General features: G+C 53.7%; 4 protein-coding genes across 4 annotated transcripts; 2 read left to right on the top strand and 2 right to left on the bottom strand.

Moving 5' to 3' along the window:
* Window positions 1-2,050: 2,050 nt before the first annotated feature.
* Window positions 2,051-2,656, top strand: PG998_013939 (mitochondrial 54S ribosomal protein mL58; the record flags this gene model as incomplete). Its single annotated transcript, XM_066880755.1, has 1 exon — window positions 2,051-2,656. One exon carries the CDS (start codon window positions 2,051-2,053, stop codon window positions 2,654-2,656), a length of 606 nt encoding a protein of 201 aa, XP_066724894.1.
* An 831-nt stretch (window positions 2,657-3,487) lies between these two features.
* On the bottom strand, window positions 3,488-5,519 carry PG998_013938 (uncharacterized protein; the record flags this gene model as incomplete). Its single annotated transcript, XM_066880754.1, has 4 exons — window positions 3,488-4,139; window positions 4,331-4,563; window positions 4,752-5,040; window positions 5,242-5,519. 4 exons carry the CDS (start codon window positions 5,517-5,519, stop codon window positions 3,488-3,490), a joined length of 1,452 nt encoding a protein of 483 aa, XP_066724893.1.
* A 744-nt stretch (window positions 5,520-6,263) lies between these two features.
* Window positions 6,264-9,128, bottom strand: PG998_013937 (Nucleotide-diphospho-sugar transferase; the record flags this gene model as incomplete). The annotated part of the gene is made up of 3 exons (XM_066880753.1): window positions 6,264-6,622; window positions 6,699-8,616; window positions 8,673-9,128. 3 exons carry the CDS (start codon window positions 9,126-9,128, stop codon window positions 6,264-6,266), a joined length of 2,733 nt encoding a protein of 910 aa, XP_066724892.1.
* Window positions 9,129-14,527: 5,399 nt separating this feature from the next.
* PG998_013936 (uncharacterized protein) lies at window positions 14,528-16,971 on the top strand (the record flags this gene model as incomplete). Its single annotated transcript, XM_066880752.1, is given in 5 exon segments — window positions 14,528-14,716; window positions 14,811-14,843; window positions 14,926-15,891; window positions 15,903-16,768; window positions 16,824-16,971. 5 exon segments carry the CDS (start codon window positions 14,528-14,530, stop codon window positions 16,969-16,971), a joined length of 2,202 nt encoding a protein of 733 aa, XP_066724891.1.
* Window positions 16,972-18,004: the final 1,033 nt, after the last annotated feature.

Here is an 18,004-nt window from a genome sequence, read left to right as displayed (position 1 = left end):
CCAGTGGCCATCGCATAGCATAAGTCAATGCAATGCGGTCAATCCCGCGGCCAGTGCCGGTCAGCGTTGCCCCAAATAGGTCTTGTCACAGCCTGCGGCCCTGTAGGCTGCCAGGCGCCAGGTGCTTTAGTTACCATTGCTGTGCCGTCGAGTTGTATTTGGTAGGGATGGATCATGGGGAAGCAAGTGGAATGATCTCTGCCCCATCCTTCTGGCCTCCCACCAGTACTCCCACGACATCAGACACCTAACACGAAGCGAAGAAAGCTTGGCCATATCTGCCTCTCTGCTCTGTCCTGTCTTCTGCACAGCCGCCCCCTGCCGCCTGGATTACCAATGGGCTTATGTATGTAGAAGTGTTAGCGGGATACCCTGAAGATCAACGGACCCGCAGAAACAAACTAGAAAAGCAGGATCGATGCCAACATCCACTGAAACTCTAATAGAGGGCTCGCTTGTCGGGCATTGATCACCTCAAATGGCAGAAGTCGTCATCAGCATGTTTCAATTCGCGAGGGCATCAATAGGGGGAATGGGCCGGCACAGTCTCAGATTGATGACTCTATCAGGTACCCAATGTACCGGTCTGCTGCTTACTCACTCGCGGGAGGTTCATGGGAGAACCCCGAAATAGAGCCATTCCAATTCCAACGCATCTGCTGACTGACAACGCCATTCACAGCGACTCGGTCATGGCCACTATTGAGTTGCACCACATCACACTGCAACTCAACTCATGTAAGCTGAAATGCCATACCTCCATCTGGGACTGCCTACATACATACAAGCATAGTAGTACATGTCCAGATTGGTTCAGGCGAGTGCATTTCTGCACCTGAAGATCCATTTGGACACCCCAAGGCAATCAACCCACCGAGATTTGGCGCCAGGGGGTACGTCACAGAGCATGGACAATAGAAGATCTCTGGAAAGAGGGGTTCGCTTTCCCAAGAATCTCGACCACCAACATTACGATAGGTATCCTTGAAACAGGCAGGTTGTAGGTTGGTGGGCAGTGGGGCGGGCTATTTTCAGACACATAATACATAACTCCAAGGCGTATTTTCTGATTGACGTCTGGTCTGTCAGTATGTATGGTATAACGTGCTAGGCGCACGATTATGGGGGTATCGCCGGCTCTTCCCATTCTGAGTCATATCTTGCCAATCTCGTCTTGATCTCGTGGCGGACACAAAATCCCCGTGAAGCCGACGAGGCGTGATACTGGCAACTGGGCTCGGCGCTCTTGAGCATACGATTCAGGTTGATCATGAGTCCTGCCACATCCGATCGGGGATCTCGATTGGCCATTCCTGTGGCCTCTCCAAGAATCTCGCCCTGAAAAGACCACTCGCAAATTGCGAGTCGCATGCTGCGTTTTCTGGTGCCGTTGTTAAAGACACGCTGAATCGTCTCCTAGCAGAGTCCTCATCTCGGCAGAAACTCAGGTGTTGCTTGCTACGACTATCTTCATAAGCTTCATGAGCCCTTAGCTCTCTGATTCACAATCTATACTAATTGAGAGCCATACTGTAAGAAACATTGTACCCAATTACTTAGATGGCTCAACGAAGAAATGCCATTGACGAAGGTCCTGCTGTGTGCTGTGTTCAGCAGGCTGGCAAGTAGCTGATTAAGTAAGCTTCGGCCAATGAATACGATGAAGGATGCCAGCAACTCCGAAGTCTTTGTGGAGAGCACGTGCCATCCCCGATTGAACCAGCTGGCCGGGCCGTCAAAGCTCCGTGGAAATTCTCAATCCCACTCTCCGAGAAACCTCGAATGACTGAAGCTATCGCCAGCAAATGTCCTGCGTCTAGAGATTGCGTGGAAGCTTTAGGGAGGCAACTAGCAAGTTAGAAACAGGCGGTTAGAGATACGGTTTATCGGCGAACACATCAATTGGGCACGCCTCAGCTGTTTCTTCACCCACATCTTTCTTTTGTCCCCCACCTCGCCTCAGACTTTTTGACGAGCGTCTTTGCTGGCGCTTCTCTCTCGCTTCTCTCAACCCCGATCCGACTCGCTTGAGGGAGATACACAAAGAAATATGGAATACCGACCAGTTCTACGTCCATTGAAGACGCTCCTCGGCAGCTGCAGCCGTGCCGGCCAAACGCGTCTCCAGTCCACGACACGGCGCACCAAGAAGGCCCTGAAGCTCCCGCCGCACCCGTCCTTCCTCGCCTCTGCCGCCGAAGCGGACCATATTATCTACAACCCCCGAGCGCTGCGCCGAACGTCTACCATACTCCCTTCAAGTTCCTCCCACCCCTCGGACCCGCGGCGGCAAGCCCAGCTCTCAACCCTTCTGCGCGGTTCGGCCACTCCTGCGACAACGACGACACAGTCGATCCCCGCGTTGGAGGACAAGCACCAGACGCCGACGCCCAAGTACAATGTGACCCGAGAGCAGGTGGCGGAGATGCGGGCACTGAGGGCGGCCGACCCCATGAAGTGGAGTGTGGTGCGACTGGCCGAGAAGTTCGAGTGCTCGAACCTCTTCGTCATGATGTGCTGCAAGGCCAGTGCCGAGCACCAGGCGAAGGAGCGCGAGCGGAAAGAGGCCATCAAGTCGAGCTGGGGCCCTATCCGGACACAGGCTCGCGAGGACCGCAAGAAGAGACGCACTTTACTGCTGCGGAGTGAACTATAGCGTAGTAGCGGTCATTCGCTCGGAAAGCTGTAGCCACGTTGTGGGACTTGGACTGCTCTGTCAGTATGGCTCGGCCACGATACCCGAAGGATATCCGAAGGGGGACTCGTAGGCAGCTGGACTCATGAGGAACGGTATGAGTCAAGTTTTGGCCTAGGAGAGCGGGTTTTACAGAAAAACCCATGGTTTTCTTAAACCTTTGGTATAAGAGGGAGCTGTACGATAAGGGAGACGGCATTGTTATCAACGGAAACCGGAGGTGACGATATTAAAAGGACTGCAGAACCCGATGAGAAAGGGGTACGCGGGTCGACATACACTGATCCTCATGCATCTGGCACAGCCAAACTCATGACGTTGGAGGTAGCACCATGTCATGGAGAGACGGAAAGAGGCGCAGTTTCGTCGAGCCGAATCTCCCTTCTACCTTCCGCTACTACAAACTGTACATCAGAGCAGATAAACCTTGTATAAACAGATAATCAACAATATGACATAACAACCTCATGTTTGGGATAACTGTATTGTTTCCCGAATATGTCATTTGGAATAGATATCATGCGTCCGTGATGTTCCGTATATCGTATTATATCCAAATACTGAACATTGTCCGCCTTTGCCTTCCGTCAACCCCCCAAAATCCATCTCTCTCACACCCATGTTGCGCGCGCCCGGAGAACGGAGCGAGGTATGTCCACTGCATAACAGGATCCTTACCCGGATCCATTATCCCTTGCCTTGGCTGGTTAGCTAAGGCATCAATGCCCTCACTGTATGAACACACGACTATTATACATATACACACACCTTTACGCAAAACCCCTATAGAGCCTAGCGGACGACCATCTCTCCCGAAATCGCCGTCCCGCTAGGACCGGAGCTGTGTCGAGCTGCTGATGAATCCTCGACGTCCTTTTTACCAGGAATGACTCGCCAACACCAGCCGCACCAGCTCCGCGCGATGCCCTTGACCTCGCGGCCAAGGATCTCGCCGCGGTTCTTCTCATCCTCCCACTCGGGGACGCAGGCGCCGACCTTGACCATGGTGAGGCGCTTGGTTTTGACCACGCCGCCGATGCCCTCGATTTCGTGGCGCACGTAACCCGGTCCCAGCGGGGAGGAGGAGTACTGCGGCGGCTGCTGCTGGACGTTTCCGGTCACTTCGCCGCCGCCGCCCCCTGAGCTCGAAGTGGAGGCCGAGGATGGTGGGCGGAGAGCGCTGGTAGAGGCCGTCGATGACGAGGAGGGAAGAGACGAGGATACCGTGGTGGAGGTGGCCGTCACCGTGGCTATCCACGGCAGAGGCGTGTTGCAGTGGGACCGCTCGCGAGCGTCTTCGGCATCGCAGTCGGTCTCCTGCTCGCGCTCTTTCGAGGCCACGCACTCCCAGTCCCGGCCACAGATGACTCCTCGGTCCCCATCGCCGATACCGGTCCCCAGGCCGCCCAGGACCTCGCCATATTGATTGCGCCAACGCCAGATGCTATTTCAATTATAACAAGTTAGTCTTTTGTTGTATTTACTTAACCTTATGGCGGTGAATGCACCACAAAACCCTTTGGCTTCTTCATGCCAGGAAAACTAGCCAGTTTTGTGTTTCTAGTGTTATTGTGCATACAATATGCGAGGGGAGCGAATGGGTGATATCGGCGGGGAAGGTTTTCTGGCACATACGACTGATAATCATGATCCGTACCGCGGATACTTCGTCCACATGGGTGGCACAGCCAGACTCCTTCGTTCTGACACGTGCAAATCGCGTTCTTCATGAGATCCGCATCGAGGGGGGTCTCAGGCAACAGCGGCGGCTTGGCGAGAGTGCCGAGCGGTGCTTTGGTGCATGGGATACATAGGCGTCGGTGTCGATCCCGTAGCACGATCGGAGCTGGCGGCTTGATCGCACAGTTCTGGAATCCTCTTGTGTGTGAGTGTACGGTCACCAACGTAGAATACTAATCCCCCCTTCCCACCCCTTTATGTCCGTCCTCGCACGCAGGAGAGAGCGTTTTCATCGATGTCGCGGGAGAGAGAACGGTAAAGAGGTAAAATAAATAAAAATAAAGAGAGGGAGAGAGAAAAACTTTACCCGACAAACCACCTTGGCGCACCGCCGACACTCGGCCACCATGTCCCGCGCGCAGCTCCCGCTCTTCCCGTTGTAGCGGTCGCCGCCCATCTCCTGCATGTAGAACCAGTTGCCCGCGCGCGCGCGGTAGCGGAACGTGTCTTCTGGATCGACTACGATATCCTCGTTGACGCAGTGGAGGGTATGGGTGACGAGGGAGCTGCGATATTGTAGGAGACCCTGCCTTACGCCCCGGCAGGTCCGCGAGAGGTTGTCCAGCGCGTTGAGGTCCAGCAAGGACGCCACGGCCATGGCGATACTGCAAAGAGAGGTTCCATTTGTTAGCCTTCTATAGATGTTCCTACTATACACAGCTGCGTTTTTTTGTTTTGGTTTTCATGTTTTTATTCCCTTGTTTATTTGCCTTGCCCATCAGTGGGGAGGGAAAGAACAACGTGTTTGGTATTCCTTGAGGCGCATTGCTCGTCAAGAATAGCACGAGGAGAGGGAATGAGCCTACGGATAGCATCCGAGAGCCTCCGTCATTCCATTGCTGAAAGAGACCGTCGGCGTCGGCATCGTCGGCGGTGGCTGCTGGGAGGGTGTAGATGTAGAGGTAGTGGGGAGAGAGCCCTCGAAAGTGGCGTTACTATTGTCGCCGTCCGGATCGCGAGCCCATGGCTTTGGGCCCGTTGTGGCGGTAGCGATGGGAAGTTCGTGGAAGCCTCCGTTGTGGTTCAGGTGGCTCGCGGGGCTGGTCGGCTCGTCCTCTTCGTCTAGATCCACGAATATAGCCATGGCGGTGGTGGAGGGGTGCAGTCGTGAAGCGAAGCATGCACAAAAGGACCGACCGAACAATGATACCAAGATAAATGTGCCCTGTCCTTTCGTCTTTCTATTTTAAGGCTATTGCCACATTGAAACGAGGCTATTCTCATATGCTTCGTCTCTGGCAAAGTCACTCGACGGAGCAGTGAACTCGAGATGGGGGATTACTCAAGCTTGCTTCGAGGTCGAGGCTGTCGACGGGTTTGCCCCTCCTTGCAGGTACGTAAGTAAAGTAAAGTCGGTAGCACTAGCTGATCGGTGCTGATCTGCCGCTACCTGCAGATGTGGGGGTGATCAATACATACATATAGATGTACAACTCGTCAAGAAAGTATTCGTGTCTTCCCGAAACAAATATCGTATTGTGTTGTATTGGCAGTAGTAATAATAATTTTATTCGAAGCGTCAAACGAATGAGACCCTGCTTGATATGCCCTGGCGAAGCAGATAGAGACGGGGAAAGGACGACTTGTACACGCCAACTATCCAGAAAGTAACTTCATATCTATGCATGCCCATTTCTATCCCTAAAACACCGTGCGACCGAGTTAAACATTATGGTACCTTATGTACTTTATCATTACCAGCTGATCTGAGGAGAGAGAGCGTGTGCTCCTTTGCTTTGCGTCCCTCGGCTCTGTCGCTCTTTCTCTCCCAGCTACACACACAGACACATCTCCTTCCCCCGTCTTCTTCCTCTCCTGCTGCCATCCTTTACCAGTTGAACACCATGAGTGCAGGGTTCAGGGCGACGGGCAGCAGGAAGTGACAGACGATGATATTGCACAAGGGGTAGATGGAGGCGAACGTCCTGATTTGCCAATTGTAGGGGAAGACGTAGTACGCGCAGATGACGAGCGCCGTCATCAGGAAGCAGAAGACGAAGGTGCCCTTGAACCGCTTGAGCAGCCGCGGGATCTCCTCGACGAAGTTGACCTCCTCGAGCTCCTTGGCCGTGGCACCCCACGTCATGTCAATGGAGAAGAAGTGCGAGAGCAGCGCCTGCGAAACGTGCAGCGAGAGGCCGCCGAGGAAGATGGACATGAGCGGAACCCACTTGAAGTTTTCGAACACTGTACGAAAAAATAATGTGAGTGATTCTCGTGAAAGATGAGTAGACGGGCAAGGAGACGGATCGACTATACTTACGGGCTGAAAGGAGGGACTTTTGGTTGAGACGATATCGCAAGACGGCTAGTGCAACGTTGCCGAAACCCGAGAAGACAACAATGAGAGAGATATAAATGGCGAACGAATCCATATACCACTTGTCGTACAGACCAAAGAACCATCCGGTTAGGAAGTAGTTGACAATAGTCATGATCCAAGCACCGCCAATGGCGTAGTACGTCCCAATATAGGCGCAGATAGTAAGCTTCTTGGGAAAGTGGATGTTGGAGCCAAGGAACTTTCGGAACAGAGGGGTGATAGGCCCACGGGTGATCCAGTACTTCAGGGGATTGAATACCAACTCGTTGCAACCATAGGCGTACTTCTCCCATCGGGCCAGTTCGTCGTAGACGGTCAGGGAGACACCTTCTTCGAAGCCGTCGCCGGTGTAGCTGGCGAAGCGCATATAGTAGCCGGCCACCTGGAGGCGCAGGGACATGTCGAAATCCTCGGACACGTGTGACTCGGACCAAAACTTCTCGTAGCCATCTTCGTCGAAGTATGATGCAGCGTCCTGGAGGGCGGACCAACGGAGGAAGGCATTGTGGCCAACGAAGGGGCAGGCATCGCCGTTCGCCACGACAAAGGTAATGGACGAGTAAATCAGGTTGGTGAACCAGGTTACACCACTCTCAAAGAAGGAAGAGGTGACGGTCATGACGCCAGAAGTATACTGCAGGATGGCGACCTCGGGCGACTGTTCCATCTCGCTCACGGCGTCGAGGAGGCAGTCGGCCGGCACACGCGTGTCCGAGTCGATGAGGAGGATGTAGTCGCCGATTCGAATGTTGCCTTCGGCCCAGGTTCGGTTTTCGTCCTCTTGCAAGACTTCAGCAAGGCACCTTTGGTAGGCGGCACTCTCCTCGGCCTGGTTCCAATGCGACCCGCGGGGGACGTGCAACAGCTTGTCTTCCACACGGTTGCTGACCATCATGGCATAGTTCATGTTGGATGCCTTCTTGAACTTGCCACGACGCTGGAACGGAGCCGAGCCGTCCTCGGGGGTGGGGTTGTGCTTCGGTCGAGAGACCCAGCCGATGTTGTTTTCCTCGTAGAACTCGCGTCGCGCTATGGCGTCTTCTTCGGAAATGAGCTGCATACCGTCATCGTTGATGAAGATGTTGGCAGACCCGCCTTGCATCTCGAATGTCGAAATGGCCTGCTTGATAGACTGAACCGTGGGCCTGATGACAGCATTCAGGCCCTCTTTGTAGACGGGCATCTGGATGGTGATGTGCGGGATGTTGTGGTAGTTGCGATCCAGACGCTTAGGGGCCTTGCCAGAATAGTTCCGGGAGTTCTGGTCGACCTGCGAGATGGGCCCGAACAGTTGGTACAAGCCACTGATAATGATGTTGAAGAAGAAGGCGGAGATGAAGATGGATATTGGGACGTAGATGAGGATGAGCAGGCGCAAATAGTTGCCATCCGTTGCGACCTCCAAGGCGAGCTTCCGGTATCCAAGACCCATACACGACAAGCAAAGCGCCGCGGCAAGGGCCACTTGGAAAGGATTGGTAAGCTTGATCCTCCTTTGTTCGTCATGGAGGGCGGATTCGAGGTCGACAGCTGAGACGCCGACCTCGACAGGGTTCTTCTCATCCTTTTCGTCTGTTTCTACGTCCTCCTCTTCCCCAGTGCCCCAGATCATCTTCATCAGCTGGCGCTCGAGGTGATCTGCACGCGCCAGCACCTTCTTCGGCTCGTCGTCCCAGACTACAAGGATTTGTTGATCCTGAATGAAGGCTGCGAAGTGGTGCTTCTGGCATCGGGGAAGCTCGCGCAGAGACGGGAGCACTTGCAATTGCAAATTATCCGAGATTGGAATGTAGTCAGCCGTCGTCCTCCGAGAGCCTAGAATGACGCCGATAACTCTGGTGTTCACTGTCATGGCGCACTGTCAATGAATCAGCGAACCATTCTCGAGAAAAGGGGGTAGGTACTGCAACTTACTCTGACGTTCAGCTCCATGGCCGACTCGTATAGGCCATTGGGTATGTCGCGCAGCTGGGGTGGGCAGCAGGCGAAGTTGTTCTTGCCCTTCTTCAGGACGACACCTTCTCCCGGGAGCATGCCAGTGGCATACTGCCTCTCCAACTGGGACTGGTACAGCCAACTGCACATAACATCGGCCTTGACGTCGGCCAGGTTGTCGGGCTGGTTTCGAAAGTCACCTTGCGGGAAGTATGACGCGCGGTGGTTAGAATAGAGCGAGCCGGGGCGAGAGCCGTACGGGCTCTTGGGCGTGGTAAGACCAGACATCGGCTTCGGGGCGGGTGTTCCTGGGGTTGCTCCCTGCTTGGCCGGTGGTAATGTCTTGAGGTCGACCGTGCCCGACGGCTTCTTGTCATGGCCGTTCTTCTCGTCTTCCTTCTTCTGCCCGGGGGCAAAGTACGACTTGATGCCCATCTTGACAGGAGTGGTGAAGAAAAACGAGTGACTGTCCTCCTACTCGTCGAAGATGAAATCCCAAGTAGCGAGGAGAAACTGGAAGTAAAAGCCAGGTCCCGGGGGTGGGAGGGAAGAGAGGAAATAACTTAGACAGGCACCACAGGCTAGCTCCAGGAACGGGAACCGCAGCGATGATGGGATACGCTCGCTCTAATCGTAGCGCGTTCTTCTAGAGCGCCATGACTCCGGATCAGATCCAGCCGCAGTATAGTCCGCTGGCGTGGGTGTGGGTGGCTAGTCGAGATAGTCGGGGATCGGTCGTTGTCTAGACACTGGACGCGATAAGTCACAAAAGCCCAGCCATCACGACGGGCCTGCCCACCACGAACGATGCCTTTTTACAGAGCGGGTTGGAATTCTGAGCGACCCCACCTGATCTGACATGCTCCAAGCTGTGAGGGGGGTACGAGCAAGCAGCCAAGGGAATGGTCTGGTTTCCTGAAGTGTGGTTGCATCTTGATCTTGCCCTCGAGTTCTTTGGCCATGGACGGGCGACTCGACCGTACGTGGTAGCCGGCCGGGCCAACCACAGGCAGTGGTGTAAATTACGAAGCAGCCCTGCAGATGCGCTACATGGATAGTCGCCGGGGCCCCTGGCACGTTTATCGAGTTTAGTCCAGGGGTGGGTGATATGGCATGTATTGGCACACCTGAAAACGTGGTGCAACGTCTACAACCTGGCAGCTCGACTACTGTCACTTTCTCGGTGGTCTCTGGGTTCAGCCCAGAACAATACTTTGTCGCATCGCCCATGTGTCAGTCTGTGAGGACAGGAGCCCACACTGATGCCAGTGAAATGACAGCGTAGACTTTCGAGCTCGTTGAGAGGATCGACGTAAAAAGTCTGGCAGACCGTCTTGCACCGAACGAGCAGACGGTGTACCACTAGGCGAACAGGTTTTGGTGGATCGGGACTCGGCCCATACCGACTTGGGGAGGGGGGATACATGGCTACTGCGGGAATACGACGTCGAGTGCATGCCAGGTCGTACAGATACAGGCGCGCCGGTCCAATCCGATTTCGAGAGAGGGCGGACAGGCCCAACAACAACTGATAAGGAGGGCACGATTGTCCAGTCTCCTGAGACTTTCGCTCACGAGAAACTAAAAATAGCGGGATTTCGATAGTGGCCGCCTGAGAGGGGGTCGCTAAAAGAAAAAGGACTTTTTGTTCGATGGCAGCACGGCCTGAAACCAGCCGCTGCGCTGCAGAGACTCGAGACGGAAGACGGCCCCGACTGGTACTCGATCTTGCTTTTCCATCCAGACTGCTCTTTAGTGGCGGATCTGACAATGTGCCTTGTCTACTCAGGACTAACAGCAAATTTCTCTTCTTGGATATCTGCCAGCACATCATCCCATGATCCAACGGATACGAACTTTTGTTCTTTCTGTCCATGTTTCCAGTCCAGCAAATCCCGCTTGCAAGCAGGCATGCACTTCCAGATTTCATGGTCGACTCCCATCGCGGTATTGGAAGCCTCAGCAAATGTGTGTGTTTGTGGGTTGTTACATAGATTTCAGGTTTGCTAGTCGACGGACGGCGGGCCCCTGGATCCCGGCTAGCCGTCTTTTACTGGGAAAAGAGTTCGGGGGCTAATACTCCTGGCCCCTGGGATGAACACCCAGGCCAGGATCGGGCGATCAAGTCCAGACGATTTTACGTGGTATCAAAGTTTAACCTTCCTCAGCCCCGGCTCCGCTCAGGCTGCTGGGAGCGCCGAGCTGCCGGATCGTGAACGGGTCGAGACTGATTTAGCAAAATTAAAGAGGCGCGACCATGGCAGCTGTGGATTGTGCTACAAGCACCTTCGAAACTGCCGAGGCGCTTCCCAATAGAGATTGTCGATTCAGCTGCGCTCTGGAGGCGTTTTGTTATCCGCAAAGGGAATTCGGCCCTGAGCCGCACGCTAACCAAGGCCCTCCCTTGCATCCAGTTCGACTTCAGAGATTTCTGATTCAAATCTTCCGCTCAGCGCCGGCTGTTGCTTTTAGACTTGCCGGACCGCGGGCTTGCCTCGGTAGATGGAAGACTTGTGCAAGTTCGAGGGGGATCGAGTACTTTGCTGTTTGTTCTCATGTCGACGCAGGATCTCCGAAGAACTGGAGGAAAAGTGGTCTTGGGTAGCGTCAATGTTACGAGCACCAATATTGCATTATCGTCCGGGAGCCGGGTGTGTGTAAGAGTAGCTTTATTGCAGGTCTATTGCTGCAGGTAGAACGCCATGACACGACTGCTGAGCGCCAAATGTGCTGGGACAGGCCGCATGTCACGGGCTGGTTGGTTGGGTGCGTTGAAGGTTCCCTCCTGGCAGAGCCGTAGTAGGACAAGAGGACATGCATGGCCCTCCCCCCAGTATTCTCGACAAGTTCAAAAAAAGTCTCTGCTGTTAGCTTACCAGCACCCAGTGCGATAGGTCGCACGGAATGAGTGCGGCGGCGGTGCGGGGGTGTTATCCGTTTTCTGCCCACCCGAGTCAAGACTTTGCGATCGCTATCCACAAGAGGACATGCAGCGTAGTCGGTCTTGTCGGCTCGCCCGGTCTCTTCGAGTCAAACACTCAGGTTCCTTGATGCTTCCTTTCCATGCCGAAGCTCTTCTCCGAGTTTGGATTATTGCGTAACACCTGCGTGCTTCCGGTGCAGACAGATTACTTGACTTTTGAGTATCAACCTCACTAATTGAGCTGAATCCTGGATCTGTTTTTTTGAGGAAAGGCACGTGGGTTTTAGCGAACGCTAGCAGGCGCTAGCATCTGGTTCCGGCCAATTGATAAGAATGCAAGTCTAGATGTACAAAGTGGCTACCCCTCACAGCTGTGCTATCATACGTATACTCTGCTAACAAAGGTTTCTCTCATCGATTGGGCAACCATCAACACGGCCTGGTGGCGAAATGGTATCGCGTCAGATTTCGGTTCACCGATATCTCAATCTCTGAAGATTGCGGGGTATGTTCTACCAACTCTGACTAGTCCACTGTATCATCTACTAACATCACCATTCAGTTCGAATCCCGTCTGGGTCGTTTATATTTTTTACTCTTTTCGCATTTTGTTGCCCATCCATTTCGTTTATTGTCCGTGTTTCTCTTTTTTTTTTCTTCGGACTAGAAACCTTAGGGTATGTACACTCGTTAACATCCCTTATACGCCACTCACCACTATTGAAGCTGCAGTTCCTCCTGGGCGTGTGAAGTATCACCCGGTCAGCAAGGCACGAGAGCGTCGCTAAGAGGCTGTAGGCATTGGCTGTGAGAAAGATTAGTTCGTGTCACTGTCGCGCCAAAGATGGATCGTTAGCTTTTCCGTTATGGCAGGTATTAAATTCATTCTGTTGCAAAACATCGTTCATAGTTCGACAGCATGTATGTAGCTAAGCGCATACGTTTCCTCCTAGCAACCGTCCACTAGCGACCGGCTGTAGACAAATCAACGGTAAATATCACGCTGGCCCAATGAAAGGTAATCGACATATAAGTAAGTTCGAAGTATTGTAGTAACGATAACGCACGTATAGATATGCCCGAACGTCGAGGAATAGACAGCGCCTCTTAAATCCGGTCTCAACTCGGAGGGGTCTAGCAAGTCAATACTCAGCGCTGTATAGGGCGATTTTGATACTGACACACTCTTGGTAGGCTTGTCTATCCCCCGTACTCACCACAATGTATAAGTTATGATGCTCACGTGTGCCAGAACTACCGAAAATAGAAATAGAGCTCGTTCTCCCCTTATGGTGATAATCGCTATAGGTCCTATGTGCCGATTAGAGCACTCGGGTGTGTTGTCTCTCATCCTGTCGCCCAAAGCCTGAAGGCCACAGAACAGCTGGCTGTCTACGCCGTCGAGTATCTATACACTTGACACCGTGTACGTGTGTACGTAAACGGGCGATTCGGGGACTTGTGACATGGTAGGACGGCCACCAAGATCGAGTAGCCGCTTCAAGCACCGAAATAGCCCTGCGGCAGTGTGTCAGGCGAGTTTCTAGCCACCCGCTGACTTCGTCAAGCAGTGCACAGCGAGATATGCAAAGTAGGTACGAGATCATGGCTAGAAAGTGAAGCGATCGTGGGTAGCATGTGCGTGCCTGGTTTAAGCCGCACGATAATTGTCAACCACTCGGTTGCGACGCCCGTCACTTGAGGGTGTGCTCATGTACAACATGGCGATTCCCATTGGTGCGACCAGACAGACAAGCCGTTTTGGTGGGGTAGCACTTTGTCATTGCGCAGGCGTAGCAGCCTCAGCTGTCAGGGTTTCCAGTGTGACACGATGGGCAATTCTATTAGCAATTGACGACACAAGCCAGCGGCAAATGCATAGGAAGAAAGCTTGTAGTGGGCTAGGTGGGATCGAGGGGCCGCCCTCATGACGCAGTTTCGAGAGACAAACTTAATAGTAGGACATTGGCAATTGGGGGTGGCGGACAACAGCTGTCTGTCGGGCAACAATCTGTGCTCCCCCTGCCAAAGTTGCCCAGTTGCCCAGGATGCATGGGAAGATGTATGTACATACATGGCATAAAGAGCAGGGAGAGCAAGTAAAGACCCGGAATAGATATGACCGGGTATGGCGAGAGATATCTGATTTCCTACTGCCTACCAGCAGCCAGACAGCAGAACCCACTGCTAGCGTCATTTAGTGGAGGCAACGATTGTGAACCTCGCTACTCAGTTCAAGTCCCAAGTACCGCGATGATATCATCCTCCCATCGATCGTGGGCAGAGAAAACGAACGGCTTCAAAATTCTTCGGAGGCATGTTGCAAACTTATCATCCGCCAACCCCTCACTACACCGATTCAGCTGTCCGTCGTCAAATAGACGTTGCCTTTCCCTGGCCTCTCCTGCAAAACCCATCTCTGTCAACATCCACCTACACGCACCTTTTTGAGTTACCCCGAGTATACATAACCACTCATCTTACGTTGCCCTGTCTCAAGATCACGGCCGGTGTCTGATCCCAGTGCCCCTCCTTCCAGCGTGGGGTGGCGGTCAGCTTTCTTTGTTTCGACCCTCGACATTCGACTCCCCATCTACGGTACGACTGCCAGCAATCCTGTCTCGCTGTCGTCTGCACCACCTTCTCGGCGACTTTCCGACCTCAGACCGCATTTCTGCATTGGCTACAGCGCGGACCTTGCCTTTCAATTCCGGTCCTATCATCGCCTCTAACCAGTTCGCTGCTAAGACTGAAAGGAAGCTGGTCAGAACGCTGCCATCACATTCACCCCCCCCACAACATAAGCAGCTCCGATCCACCTCCGAGGCTTGCAATACCATCTCTCTTGATCACTTTACGCGCTCGACCGCCCTTTCCCTGATTCCTCTCGCTATCGCGCCCAACCGCACGAATGGCGCCTCCCACGAAAGACGACTTGTTAATGCCCCTTCCTCCGGCCCCCGTAGTTCGACAACGCCGACAGGACGGCAGCTTCAGCTCTGTTGACGAAGCCTCCATTTACGAGGATGCCAAAACATACTATTCTGCTGAAGCACGCGACTCCGGTCGTCACCATGCAAGAGCTCGCACATATTCTCAAGTAAGTCCTACCCCGCGGCCTTTGGCCTGTGATGCGGGGATTCGGCAGCTAATTGGCAACTAGAATGGCTTGGAGCAACAGATGGAACGCTTAGGCTTGGCAGAACCTCACCGAAGAGGTAGTCACGGTATGAGATGTCTATTCCCATTGCCTGAGATGACCAAGTTGCTAACCTGAAACCTTCAGACGAATCCAGCAGGCCTCACCAGCGCCAATTCCTAGTCGATGTCGACCATACCCTCGAGAGCTTACAGGCTCAGGAGGATACCGACAACAACATGCAAATCACAATTGAAGACTCTGGCCCCAAGGTCATTTCGCTGCGGACAGCAGCCTCCGGAGGCCATAACCGTTTTGATATCCGGGGAACCTACATGCTTTCGAACCTCTTGCAAGAACTATACATGGCCAAGGAATTTGGTCGTAAACAGGTCATTCTCGATATCGGAAGATTGAACGAGAACCCCGTGAACCGTCTTTCACGCCTTATTAAAGATCAATTTTGGGAGCGCCTGACTCGCCGGATTGATGCGTCCACTGTTGAAATCGCCGCCAAGGATCCCAAAGATTGGACAGACGATCCTCGCCCCAGAATCTACGTTCCGCCCGGAGCTCCCGCGCAACTCAAGTTCTACCAGAAGGTGGCAATTGACCGCCCGGAAATGCGATTGGACGTCGTCGAGCTCCCAGAGAAGATCACTCCCGAGATGGTGGTACAGATGAATGACAAACCCGGTCTGCTCGCAGTAGCTATGGAGGACTACACTGACCCCCGGACTGGAGAGGAGACCCTGCGTGGTCTTCCTTTCGTCGTTCCTGGAGGCCGCTTCAACGAGTTGTATGGCTGGGACAGCTACATGGAGTCTCTGGGTTTGTTGGTCAACGACAAGGTGCATCTCGCCAAGTCAATGGTCCAGAACTTCTGCTTCTGCATCCGGCACTATGGCAAGATCCTCAATGCCACCCGATCGTATTACCTTTGCCGGTCCCAGCCTCCATTCCTGACCGACATGACTCTCCGGGTGTACGAAAAGATCAAGCACGAGCCCGGCGCTACGGAGTTCCTTCGCACTGCCTTCTTGGCTGCGATCAAGGAATACTACTGTGTATGGATGGCGGAGCCGCGGCTGGACCCCAAAACGGGTCTGTCACGATATCGTCCCGAGGGACGTGGTGTACCCCCGAGACTGAGGCTTCTCACTTCGTTCACATCCTGGAGCCCTATGCCAAGAGGCATGGCATGACGTTCAAGGAATTTGTCCGAGCGTACAATCACCAGGAAGTTTCAGAGCCGGAGCTTGACGATTATTTCCTCCATGATCGCGCCGTTCGAGAGTCTGGCCACGATACGTCTTACCGCCTCGAGCGCGTGTGCGCCGATCTCGCCACGGTTGACTTGAACTCCTTGATCTACAAGTATGAGATGGACATTGCGCGTATCATTCGCCAAGTCTTCGGGGACAAGCTTGAAATCCCTGCCGAGTGGTGCGATGGGACAATGAAGCCTGGTCAAATTGAGACCTCGGCCATCTGGGACCGCAGATGGAAGAGGCGCCGTGCTGCGATCCACAAGTACCTTTGGAACGACGAGAAGGGCATGTACTTTGACTACGATACAGCTAAGCAGGAACAGTGTACGTATGAAACATGTACAACGTTCTGGCCTCTTTGGGCAGGTGTGCCCGATCCCGACAGGGCTGCCAAGGTTGTCAAGAATGCCGTGCCCAAGTTCGAAGCGTACGGAGGTCTTCTCTCGGGCACAGAAGAGTCCCGAGGGGCTGTCAGTTTGGAAAGGCCCAACCGACAGTGGGATTATCCCTACGGCTGGGCGCCGCAGCAGATGCTGGCTTGGACCGGTCTCTATCGGTACGGCTACCAAGACCTAGCTCAGCGATTGGCGTACCGATGGCTGTTCATGGTGACAAAGGCCTTCTTCGACTTCAACGGCGTGGTTGTCGAGAAGTACGACGTGACCCGTCCGGTTGACCCCCACCGGGTTGATGCGGAGTACGGCAACCAGGGATCGGATTTCAAGGGCGTTGCTAAAGAAGGGTATGTCTATTCCATGATGCCCGCCAAATCACGGCTGCTGACTAACTTTTCGCAGATTTGGATGGGTCAATGCCAGCTACGTCTACGGCCTTGGATTTGTCAACACGGAGATGAAGCGAGCACTCGGGACCTTGACTCCGTGGGATTCCTACGAAAAGGCGCAGCAACTGAAAGAGGAGAAGATTCTGTCGGACCTGGTATAGAGAAATCGGCAACGAAGATAAACAATCAACGTGATTACAGGTATACAGAACCAAGCATTTATAGTTGCAACTGGGGGTTGTGTCTCTATTGTGACTGCATTTCCATCCCGTGTGAAAGCCAATGTCGGAGGGCCTGGGGATGCGTTAGAAGCTGATGTGCAACTGACGAATGTCACTGTCAGGTCCCATACTGAGAAAGGGATCCGACAGTTTTAGGTAGGAAGTGGCTTGGAGAGTCAGGGACCGAATAGAGCGCTCGGGCATGTGACAAACAACGGGTCGAGCTCCCTGCATCGGATGGGATGGCTGTGAAGTCATCCGGCAGTCCTTTCTCCAATAAACGAATGCCAAAGCCGAGGCTCTGCAAGCAGCTAGACGTGTGAAACGAAACCTGCTGACATCTCGGCTGAATCGCACCTCGAAGCATGTCTTTGATGCATTCTCGTGCAAGTACAGCTAAGTAGCTGCATTCACCTCCAGCATGTACAGTATGTAATATGTTGTTGTTGGTCGTGCTGATGTTGTCTTTTTGGGCGACTGACTACCCAAACCTTCACATGTCAGGATGATGTTTTGGGGCCATGGCAAAGCAAGAACCATCCGTGGGCGGCGGCTCAAGCTACCTCAAGCTACCCCACGCACCACGTAGCGGGCAGAATATGTCGATATAACCACTGCCTATATGCTGGCGATTGTCAAATGCCATTATTGCGGGGATGTAAGTTCGCGCTCGGCATTGCGGCCAATCACGGCAACTTCCCAGCCTGACTAACACCCCTTTGGGCCGAATCCGTCGACCTTCCAACTGGCTGCGACTTTTGGTGACGGGCGCCAGGACGCCAGGACGCCAGGACGCCATGACGCCGAGGGCGACCCTTGGCTGCTTGGCCCTTGGAAGGCCCTGTGCCTTGGGGCCTGGGTGATTTCTAAAGAGTACTTGCATGTACCTCTTCGTGGCTGGCATGTTGCTTGCCTTTGGGCCATGCAGCCGCTCGACCGACCCTTCCCGAGACGTCACTCGGATCTTGGCCGA

The sequence above is a fragment of the Apiospora kogelbergensis genome, assembly GCF_038363985.1.
Source record: "Apiospora kogelbergensis strain CBS 113332 chromosome Unknown utg000009l_segment0_segment0, whole genome shotgun sequence".
Taxonomy (NCBI): Eukaryota; Fungi; Ascomycota; class Sordariomycetes; order Amphisphaeriales; family Apiosporaceae; genus Apiospora; species Apiospora kogelbergensis.
The sequence above is the reverse complement of the archived record's forward strand: the minus strand, read 5'-3'. Positions and strand labels throughout refer to the sequence as shown.